This window comes from Budorcas taxicolor, chromosome 4 (assembly GCF_023091745.1).
Source record: "Budorcas taxicolor isolate Tak-1 chromosome 4, Takin1.1, whole genome shotgun sequence".
In the NCBI taxonomy this organism is placed as follows: Eukaryota; Metazoa; Chordata; class Mammalia; order Artiodactyla; family Bovidae; genus Budorcas; species Budorcas taxicolor.
The window spans coordinates 71,544,916-71,556,995 of NC_068913.1; the positions used below are offsets into that span (position 1 = coordinate 71,544,916).

Below are 12,080 nucleotides of genomic sequence, written 5' to 3' on the forward strand. Positions count from 1 at the left end.
AGGTTTCCCAACCATCAGGGAAAAGTGCACGCTACAAAAAGCCGGTATCAGGTCTGCACTCCTCCATAAAAGGTGAAACTGATCTCCCAGTGTAGGAATTTTGAGGTGCATCTGGGCAGAAGCAGTCCCAATTCTCAGGGTCTGATCACCCAGAGAGAGCTGACAGAAAGGCTCCACATCCCCTGCTTTGAGACACTAGAATCTAGAATCTAGGGCTGTGGGAACACCTGCCTCCTCCTCAGCGGTCCCAAATGCCACTCTACAGCAAACAGGGCTGATGTGTCAGTGAGGCAGGGGAGGATAATGATCAGTAATAGAAACCTCCTTCCTGTGTGTTATACTCATAGTTTCTAAGGAACAGCAGTTCCCTGCCTACAGTGCCCCTTATTCTGTTCTGCACTTTGAACTGTTAGGGTTCCTAAGTCTGAGACGAACTGGAGAGCATCCATAGTCATAAAGATAAAGACCCTGTAGCTCATGGGTAAGGGAGGAGGGTGAGGGGCAGGGCTGAGAGACCCAGAGAGGGACCCAGGAGATGGTGGAAGATCAGGAGGCCCACAAGGTGACTGCTCAACTCACCTAGTAAACTCTTCTGAACCAGCAGAGCACGTGGTGGGGTAGATTTCTCAATCAGTGAAAGATTTCGCCATCAAGATGGAGAAATGGGCTTGGACTTCTCTGGTGGTCCAGAGGATAAGACTCTGAGCTCCCAAAGCAGGGGCCCCGGGTTCGAAGCCCACATGCCACAACCAAGCCCACATGCCCCAATGAACAACTAATGATTCCCATGTGCCACAGTGAGAAAATCCAATGTGCTGCAACGAAAATGCAGTGCAAACCAATTTTTTTTTAAAATCTGACATATGTGTATATATATTTTAATATCTATAATTTTGGTTTTGACATTCAATCTTTATTCTAAGTGGCATTTACTTTTGTGAATGGTGTGAGGCTTGGATCTCATTTTTTCCTAACTGGACAGATAACAGTCCCAATAAACTTTACTACAGTAAATTTAATCACATGATGAATTTCTATCTTGACAAGGGAACTAATTCTGGACTTGCTATTCCTGGTCTGAAGTAACGTATTTTGATGTCCAGTTGAACAATACACTTCAAAATATATTGCCTATTAGTATAATGTATTGATATTTTCCCAGGAAAATTTTTATCAATTTGTAAAAATTAAGTGACTTTAAAGTGCTGGCCTAAACTAACAGCAGGTTCATGACCTATTAGTCTTATTTAGTCACTGGAGCATCAAGCTTTGGCCTGACTTCCCAGTGATTCACACCCTACATGGAAATCTCAGACTTCGTGGAATTTCACTTGATTTTACAAATCCCTCAGCAATAACTTTCCAACACTAAAATTCGACCAACAGGCCTGAACAGCATCCTTGTGCCTTAACCAATACATGTTCTGACTCCTTCCTCGCTTTCTCTCAAAACAAGTTTTATCCTCCTGGCTCTCATCACACAGTGCTATAGATTCCCATCTTAAATCACGGCAGAGTGGTTCCGCTAACAAGACAACATGCCAAAAGATGATGTATTTTAATAGTGCTTCCAGGACACTTTGTTGGCCTCTCCCACACTGGAGAAGAGGGTGGGAAAGCTGGGAGTCTTTTGGCTTTTTGTAATTCATTCACCTGGCACCACTCATTCCAAAGGGAAATACTGGGTTGTGATGGAAAGAATATGAGACTGGAAGTTAGGAAACCTGAGTTTTATAGTCCCCTTTCTACTTCTAAGTAGCTGCATGGCTCAGATTAAGCTATTTCTAAAATTAGATTATAGGAATAGAATAGTCATTACCAAATTTTCTTTCTACCATGAATGACCCTTTAAGAATCTAAAGGAAGGACCTCCCTGGTGGCCCAGTGTTTAAGACTCTGCACTTCCCTGTAGGGGGCACAGGTTAGATCCCTGGTCAGGGAACTAGGATCCCGAATCCCATGCAGACAAAAAGAATAAATAAATGAAAAAGTAGTTTTTAAAAAGAGAATCTAAAGTAAGCCGTGGATTCTCACCTCTAGAATAATATACTCTTGTACAAGAGTATGAAATCATATGTTTTCAGGGAGTTCACAGACTCCCTAAAGCCTATCTCTGTATTCCCAGGGTCAAGATCACTGAGACCTACCACAAACTTCTAAAAAATAACACAGAATACAACAGAAATGTATGTAGAATCACAAAACCTTAAGCAAAGTTGAATCATTTCCAGAACTAAAAGCATCTTCTTCTCCTCAGAGACTGAGAGGAGGAAGTGGTTTCTTAGGGTAAAATAAATGAAAATGCCAATTTAGGGCTGCCCTTGATTGAGGTCTGGCTAAGCCCTTTACCTACATTCAGAGAGGAGTGCCTGAGGGAGAGTACCCATTCCAGAGCCAGGCTGCCTCGTTCAAATCTTGGCTCCATCATTTATTAATTGACTTAGGCTTTGTGCCTGTTTCTTCTTCTGTTATTGAAAAGGGGAGAAGGGAAGGAAAAAAAAAAAAAAACTAGGGCAGAATAAAAACAATACATATCTCAAGGACTGTTAATATACATATGGTACTTGAAATCAAGCCTGGCAGACGCTAAGCCCTAAATAACAATTCCACGTTATAGAAATCTGGGACACATTTGCTGGGTGGTTAAGATCTTGAGCTGAAGAGTCTAGGGAAGCCATAGATATCTTGATAACTCATTTTCCCTCAGATGTAAACAGAATCTGCTTCAGAGGTTTGTTATAAGGATTAATGGGCCTGCCATGCTAAAAACTCTTTTCACAATGCCTAGCACATAATCAGTGCTCAGTAAATGTCAGCTATTGTTATGAACAATTCTGGAAGGCAAGGATTATCAGTACCTTTTTTTTAGTTCTGAAGAAAGGATAAATCAGAAAGTTAAGTGTTCTGCTGACAGTACCTCAGTTAGTAAATGATTCCCAGATTTCAACTCCAATGAATCTGAAACCAGAAGTTGTAACCACTATCACACACAGCCCCTTAATTTGAACAGGGCTTAGAGAACAGAAAAGCTGATTCATACCTACTAATTTTAAGAGAGAGAGAGGAGGAAAAAAAAGACTGTTGGTGATAAGAGTCTTTTATCCAAAATGCAGGGTATTTATTCTCCAGGGAGGTCAGTCATGACTAGCCAAAAGCTACTCTTAGAAATGGAAAACTGGAAAGGCTGGACCCTGGTCTCATTGATTTCAAACCCCTGGCGAGTAGTTGTTAAACCATAGCCCTCACATCAAAAGAGGAAAAAGAAGCCATTTCCCATAATAGCTGAACAAACAAACAGAGTTCCCTAAAATGCAAGTAGAGACCCTAAGGCTGAGAAAAGTATTATTAAGAATGCTCCAAAATCACATAGAAATGCCACAGTAGAACACAACATTAGTCTTTAAACAACAAACTTTTATGCGGGAAGGAATGAAGATGTTTATGTCTGTTTCCAACACCAAGCTCCAGGAGGCCTTCCCTGGAGGAAGTAAAATAAGAGGAAGTTCCTACCACAGCCCACTGTTGCAGGAGGAAAAGCAGAGGTTCAGTCAGTCAAGAAACCCCTGGTGAAGGGCGGTGTCACCTGAGAGCCACACCCCACTCCTCCAACACCAGTTTCCTCCCTAATGAAATAGTCACCTCAGAAATGAGAATGAAATAGACCAGCAGGAGAAACAGGGTGGTCCACTGAAATACAGGTCAGTGCTAATCACCTTTCTTCACATCTTCTATATATTTACTTCTGGGTGTATGGTATTTTTTTGTCTTCTTTCAAAACAGTCCCATTAGTCAATCTTAAATCTACCATGCCTTTAAAAAGCGGGATGGGGTTGGGGTACAGTGCTTAGGACTAGGCATCACTGATCATTGGAAGGGATGGTAGAAACAGCAGGAGCATCTCATTCAACTGCATCCTTGGAGCTTGGTCCATCGGATGGAGTAGCCAGTTCCCCCCTTTGGCTGCACTCATCCCTGCCGCCCAGCCCCCTCCCAGGGGCTAAGAGGGACTTTATGCATTCCCAGACTACCCCCACCCCCACGCCCCTAGAGGTGTGGAGAAGGCTGCGGACGGAGGGGGTCAGAAGCCCACCACAATCTAGGCCTGTTTCTGCGCTCACTGGCTGGATGACTCTGCTCCCTGGGGCCTTAGTTTCCCAGCCTTAAAATGAGAGGTTTGAAGGAGATCACATGAAAGCCTCCTGCCTGCTCTAAATTTCTAAACCCATTATTCTGATACATAAACGTGTTCTGCAGAAATAGAAGCCCTTACTGGCAAGCAGGGCTTGTGGTTCTACGTCCCCCTTCCATTCCCCTCAATCCCCCGCGGTGCATCTTACCGAAGTATGATACATCAGAACTGAAAAACAGGCTGTTGCTTTCCCGTGGCACCAGACCTAGTAATCAGTCAAATCAGTGGATTTTCTCTCGGGTCTTTTCCCTCAATCCCACAATCCCAAGAAAACCCCCTGCCTACCCCTCCCAATTTCTAAACTCAAAGCTATCCTTTCGTGAATTAAAAATACCCACCCCAACCCGGCCTGGTGTAAGGTGTCTCAGCACATTTCCCGCGCCCCGCGCCCCCCTCCGCCGGCGTCCGGGATTCCACCTCTGCCCCACCTTCTCCCCGGGGTGCCTTTTTAGCAGGATCGATCCGATCCGTGCCCTCCCCTGGCAAACCAGCCGACCGATTCCTCTTCCCCGGCAGGAAAAGAGGCAACGCCCGGCTCCAACCCCAGGAGACCCAAGCATCTTCCCCCCCCCGCAGAGAGAGGCACCTGGGCGCAGAGGAAAGGGCCTCAAGCCTCCGCGAAGGAAAGGGCGGCTGGCTAGTCCCTGGTCGCGGTTCCCACCCGGCGGCGAGGGGGAGGCCTTCCCGGCCGATCGCCTGTCACTTACGGGCGGCACCTCCAGGCAGAGCCAGGCAGAGCAGGGCCAGCGGGCCAGCGGGTGGCGGAGTTTGCTGACTCAAAGGCGCGGCAGCGGCGGCGGCGGCGAGCGCCGAGGAGCGCACACGAGCGCAGCCCCGCGTTCCCCGTACACGTAGCGGCCCTGCGCCCGCGCTCCGCGCCCGCTATCGTGGCCGCCGCACCGCCCAACCCAGGTACGGCCCCGCGGAGGCCTGCCCCGCCCCTGCCGCGGACCTGGAAGCTGCCCTCGGCCCCCGAGGCTGGGGAGAGCTGTGCGGCCGCTGGGGGGCGCCACGTAAAAGCCACCAGGAGCTTGCTAACCCCGTCCCGCCCCCTTAGTTACCTACGGAGAGGATGGTTGAATGGGAAGAGTGATAGATAATGGTACAATGTCAATGGTAGAACCTAGGTGGTGGGCATATGAGTGTTTACTGAAAAATTCTTTTGACTTTTCTGTATGTTTGAATTTTTTCACAAGACATCCTGGGGGAAAAGAAATGAGGTCTGTCAAGGTGGCTGAATCAGTAAACCGTTTTCCAAGTGGCATCTTGGGTTACATCTGACCCACCTATTCGCGTGGAAAGCCGCAATAATCACTTAAACCGCTAAGGGGTGACTACATGACAGAATAATAAAGGCAGTGTTTTTAAAAATCCACTGAGTAAATGTTAAAGATTTTACTGGTTTTATTCAATGATTCATGATTCAGTTCAGTTCAGTTCAGTGGCTCAGTCGTGTCCGACTCTTTGCGACCCCATGTATCACAGCACGCCAGGCCTCCCTGTCCATCACCAACTCCCGGAGTTCACTCAGACTCACGTCCGTCGAGTCAGTGATGCCATCCAGCCATCTCATCCTCTGTCGTCCCCTTCTCCTCCTGCCCCCAATCCCTCCCAGCATCACAGTCTTTTCCAATGAGTCAACTCTTCGCATGAGGTGGCCAAAGTACTGGAGCTCCAGCTTTAGCATCATTCCTTCCAAAGAAATAGCCAGCATCCAGTTCAGCAGATAGGAAGAAGCGCTAAGGAGTTGTACAAAATAAAAGGCTCTTACAGACATAAGGCGGGGAGACAAGGAAGTTATCCTAGCAAAAATCGGATTGGTCATGGCAAGATCACTTTTTTCTAGAAGACAGAGGTCTATCAGGGAGACAGTCACACTGCTGACCAGGTTGATATTAAGTTCCCATTTTGTGATGTCTCAGCAGATGGCCATAGTGGTAAAGACCCAACTGCCAATCCAGAAGATAACAGAGCAGGTTAGATCCCTGGGTTGGAAAGGTCCCCTGGAGGAGGGCATGGCAACCCACTCCAGTATTCTTGCCTGGAGAATCCCATGAGCAGAGGAGCCTGGCAGGCTACAGTCCATGGGGTCCCAAAGAGTCAGATGTGACTGAAGCAACTTAGTACACAGTGCAAGTGCTCACCATAAGTGACTCCTTTCTGGGCCTATTCTCTCTCTTTTAATAGGAGTCTAACATTTCATAATTTAAACACGAATTTTCTCACTAGACACAGCCAGTGCCATTGATCATTCTAGGTCATTCCAGGCTTACCTGAAAATATCCAAGTCTATATTCCACACTCAAATTGGCTTAAGAAAACTTCTAAATCTACAATGTTGTGTCCTTAACATCTGGGATCCTAATAATTCATTGCTAAATCTTGGATCACTTGCATTTAATTTCCTAAAACCGCAACCCAGCTATAACACACAAGTAAATGTAAATATGATCACTTCTGAGAATCAAGTTAAATTATCTTTTTCAAATTCTTTTCCCTATGCTGCACAAAGCATTGACTAGAAAACAAAATGCAGTATGTGTCTAAGATCCTAAGAGATTCTGCAAAATTAAAATCTTTCTAAGTATATTATCAATAAGAGCATGATTTTACAATGTGGGCAGAGCATTAAAAAATAAAATAAAAAACCTTTGGAGAGTCTATAGGAGTCATTTAAATATCTGACTTCCACAGAAAGGAAGAATATGAAAAAAATTCAGAATAGAATAAAGTAATAATGGATTTTAATCCACTCTATCAGGGTAGCTACTAGGTGGTGTTTCTAGTTTAAGAATTGTAATGTACAACCTGAATCCAGGGGACTGAGCTAAGTGACCATCACATTTTTAGATTGTGACTTTTTATTATACTATCAGGGAGAAGACTGGACTCTCTGGTTCTTAAGAAATCCTAGGATGCTAATAAAATCACCATAAAATTGCTATTAAGAAGAAATCCTCTTGCCAGTTCCAATCCTACCTCAACTCTGGCTTCTAGGGTCAAGTTAACTGATTCAAACCCCAACTTTATCACCTCTCACTATGCGATACTGGGATAATGAAACTCTCTGGGCCTCGTTTTACCATCTGAAAAAAAAAGAGATGATAATAATAGCACCTGCCTCATAGGGTTGTTGTGGGGGTTAAGTGAAACATTTCAGGTAAAGCTCCTGAACTATGCTAGAACATAGTAAGTGCTCAATAAATTTTTATTATTATAACTGTTATTACAACATTATTCTCTTCTCTAATTTCTTTTATCTCCAAATGCCCTTAGTTAGACATATTAAGGAAAGCCAACTGTATCCCCTACCTCTAACTCAAGAATCAATAAGAAGACAGAGTCCATCTGTCTCCTGGGGAAATTGCAAAATGTACAGACAGTAAAAATAGAATTTGCCTGGACTTGATCTTCAGCAGTTATAATTAACTGATACAATACAGTTATTCTATACTATCCAAAATTTACATGAATTGTCCTGCCTTCTTGAGAAACACTGTCATGGTACATATTCATTCTGTAAAAAAATGGTCTTATCATTCATCAAACAACTAATAATGAGATGTGAGCAAAAAAATTTAAACAAATAATTTGGATTTTGATTTCTCATTTTACATCATCTTTTTGCAATAATATGAAGACATACTGATTAATGTGAATAAAAAGAATTTCTCTTGACTGTCATTGATGGAAAATTAATCAGTCAATCTAAGAAAGAAATGGAAAATTTTATTAGTGCCAAATTGAGGATTATAACCTGGGAACAGCCTCTCAGAAAACTCAGAGAACTGTTCCACCCATTAGAGGTCAAAGCATAGTTACATAGGTTTTTGAGATAGAGGACTGTACCTTAAATGACCTATTAATAGTTTGCACAATCTGGATCTGCAAGTACCAAGCAGTGGGTCATCATGGTGCCTTACAAGATTAAGAAGGAATGTTATCTTTAAGGAGTTGTCTTCTTGGTGCTAGGAGAATGTTGTTCTTTATGATTGAGTAGGCATTTTTGCTGCTGTGGAGGTCTGGTCAATGTATAACGCAGATACACAACACACAGTAGAGTGGGAAAAGAAGGCCAAAGGCCAGAGAAAATTTTTCATGTTTAAATTTTCCTTTACTTGCCTTAGAATATGAGCTTTTATTTCCTCATGATCAATCTAATGTGTTTTTTCAAAATACCTCTCTTATGCATCCATCCCCCCCAAAAAAAGCTAGAAAAAAGTTTTGAGACTGCTTACTTACTTGTAAGGTAAAGAGGTTTAGACTTCTCCATCTACTCACTCCTCCATCTTCCTTATGTGTTTATTGACTACTGTTCTGCCAGTTAACACCCCAAACCTGTTAACTTTGGCATAACCTTTGACCAACTCCCGTCCCCTGATTCACTCAGATCCAAGTCCTGTATATTTCTTCTCAGTTAGATCTTGGTGTTACCTTCTGCTTTCCATTCTCGTGTCTAAACTCTCAGTTCAAAATCCTACAATAGCCACCGTGTGGGACTCTTTCCTGTAGCCCCTGTTTTTCTTGTTTACAGGGAATAGACTCCAGCCTCCAAGACCTTCCCTGAGTTCCAAAGGGTAGATTGGAACAGTTGCTAATCAGGGAAGAGAGAATATGCAGAGACACAGAAAGAGATGACTTGAGGCCAGACTGAAGGGAGGGCGGGCCCTGCAAACACCGTGATCCTTATTTGCAACTCAACCAGTGAACCATTGCTATAAAACTCCTCACCAAATCCTCCCAGTTTGGGACACCCAGGTTTTTGAGGCACAAACCCTATGTGTTCCCATTTGCCTGGCAAGTCAATAAAGCTATTCTTTTCTACTTAACCCAAAGCTCTGTCTGAGATTCGATTTGGCACTGATGCAGAGGCTGAGATTTTGGCATCATTTACAATGGTCTGATTAAGTAGTTTTCAAATATTTTTAGCAACAGGATATTGTCTTCACAAGAACCTCATTTATAAACTAGTGAAACCAGTATTTCATTACTATACATTTATTAGAAGATTTCAATTTTGTAACATTAGTTTATCATAAAGAAATTAATGTACTCCCAGAAGTTGCTTTGCTGAATCAGTTCAGTTAAGTCACTCAGTCGTGTCCGACTCCTTGCGACCCCATGAATCCGCAGCACGCCAGGCCTCCCTGTCCATCACCAACTCCCGGAGTTCTCTCAAACTCACGTCCATTGAGTCGGTGATGCCATCCAGCCATCTCATCCTCTGTCGTCCCCTTCTCCTCCTGCCCCCAATCCCTCCCAGCATCACAGTCTTTTCCAATGAGTCAACTCTTCACATGAGGTGGCCAAAATACTGGAGTTTCAGCTTTAGCCTCATTCCTTCCAAAGAACACCCACGGCTGATCTCCTTTAGAATGGGCAGGTTGGATCTCCTTGCAGTCCAAGGGACTCTCAAGAGTCTTCTCCAACACCACAGTTCAAAAGCATCAATTCTTCAGCACTCAGCTTTCTTCACAGTCCAGCTCTCACATCCATACGTGACTACTGGAAAAACCATAGCCTTGACTAGACAGACCTTGACTAGACAGACAGGCAAAGTAATGTCTCTGCTTTTCAATATGCTATCTAGGTTGGTCATAACTTTCTTTCCAAGGAGTAAGCGTCTTTTAATTTCATGGCTGCAATCACCATCTGCAGTGATTTTGGAGCCCCCCCAAAAAAGTCTAATAGTTTCCACTGTTTCCGCATCTATTTGCCATGAAGTGATGGGACCAGATGCCATGATCTTCGTTTTCTGAATGTTGAGCTTTAAGCCAACTTCTTCACTCTCCTCTTTCACTTTCATCAAGAGGCTTTTTAGTTCCTCTTCACTTTCTGCCATAAAGGTGGTGTCATCTGCATATCTGAGGTTATTGATATTTCTCCTGGCAATCTTGATTCCAGCTTGTGCTTCTTCCAGCCCAGCATTTCTCATGATGCACTCTGCATATAAGTTAAATAAGCAGGGTGACAATATACAGCCTTGACATACTCCTTTTCCTATTTGGGACCAGTCTGTTGTTCCATGTCCAGTTCTAACTGTTGCTTCCTGACCTACATACAGGTTTCTCAAGAGGCAGGTCAGGTGGTCTGGTATTCCCATCTCTTTCACAATTTTCCACAGTTTATTGTGATCCAAAATCAAAAGTTTGTGAATGACTCTTGGAGTCTCCTATCAGGGTCAACATCCAACTTACTTCTCTATTCAATTGCTCAATTCTGAGAAAATTCTATTCTATGTTGAGAAGTATTTGTAAATAATAAGAGCTTGTAGAGGAGTTTTGAGAGTCCCTGGACTGCCAGGAGAGCAAACCAGTCAGTCCTGAAGGAAATCAACCCTGAATATTCATTGGAAAGACTGATGCTGCAGCTGAGGCTCCAATACTTTGGCCACTTGATGCAAAGAGCTGACTCATTGGAAAAGACCCCGATGCCGTGAAAGATTGAAGGCAGGAGGAGAAGAGGACAGCAGAGGACAAAATAGTTGGATGGCATCACCGACTCAATGGGCATGAGTTTGAGCAAGCTCCGGGAGATGGTGATGGACAGGGAAGCCTGGTGTGCTGCAGTCCATGGGGTCGCAAAGAGTCAAGACACCTGAGCGACTGAACAATGAGTGGTTGCCCTACGGTTATAGTTTATACCAGAATGACTGGTCCTACTACTCATTTATCACTTGCAAGTGAGCTGTCTCACCACCAGACTTCCTCTTATGGGAAATGCACCGTCTTGGGGGAACTGTCAATCAAGGGTGGTAGGGGAGGCAGGTTCTGAGACCCAAGTGAGCCAATCAGACTCTTCTGGAAATTTGAATTATGAGGGAAATAGCATCAGATCAGGAAATTAATTCAAGCTCCCAGTGCTGGGAGCCTGGGTTCAATCCCTAGTTGGGGAACTAGATACCACACGCCATAACTGAGAATGTACATGCCATAACTGAGAATTTGCATGCCACAATTAAAGATCCCACAGCTAAGACCCAACACAGCCAAATAAATAAATAAAAGCATTGATTTTAATGCCAGATTTTACTTCATTATTACAAACTAAAAATAACAAATTTTTTGGTTAAAACTGACCAAGAACAAAGTGTAGCATTACTGAGCATATCCTGAACATAAATCCAGGTCCAAGTCATGTAACTTCTAGGCCTTTGATACAAATTGCAGTATAGTATAATTACCACCAACCTCAACCAAAGAGCCAGTGGAGAAGCCCATCATCTTGGATGAAGCAGTTAGAGGTTCCTGTTCTGCATTTATGGTAGCCCTTATTTTACATCTACGGCACTCCTTCTGGATCATGGGTGCGTTACAGCCAATAGCCATGCTGAGATAGTAGAGTGCACTGGTTAGGGCTCCAGAGTCAAAGGAATCTAATTCCAAAACTTTTACTTGGTAGCCAATTGACCTCAGGAAAATCATTTCATCTCTCCCAACCTTAATTTTCCTAACTATGAAATAGGATTCACACTACAAGGTTAGAGGAGATAAAGTATATAAATAACTTAGCCCAGTTTTGCAACAGAATTTTAAAAAAACTTCATAAATATTACTTAGTGTGCAGTAAAATTCATATTTTACACCAAGACAAAAAAAAAGGTAAACATAAAAAATTATCTCTGCCCTTTGGCTTCATCTCTCTCCCCTTTTGTGCACTGTGTGTCTGCATTATGCATAGACCAATCTGCCCCATTTTTGGACATTCTCCTACATCAACAAGACAACTCCTTAAAAGATAACATTCCTTCCAGATCTTGTTAGGGGCTTAGATCAAGATGTGTAAACCGTCCATAATATGCGTCATTTAATGTACAGCCCTTTGTCTCAAAATATTTGTATAACTGTGCCCTGACATATATGTGTATGCTGTTGTGGTACACAGGCTTCTC

General features: G+C 43.4%; 1 protein-coding gene across 1 annotated transcript in view; it reads right to left on the minus strand.

Moving 5' to 3' along the window:
* The window catches only part of SNX10 (sorting nexin 10), a 71,923-nt gene extending 60,406 nt beyond the window's left edge, over positions 1-11,517 (minus strand). The window contains 3 exon segments of the mRNA XM_052638398.1: positions 4,528-4,775; positions 4,897-5,188; positions 11,373-11,517. Coding sequence (XP_052494358.1) covers positions 4,528-4,775; positions 4,897-5,188; positions 11,373-11,517 — 685 coding nt within the window.
* Positions 11,518-12,080: the final 563 nt, after the last annotated feature.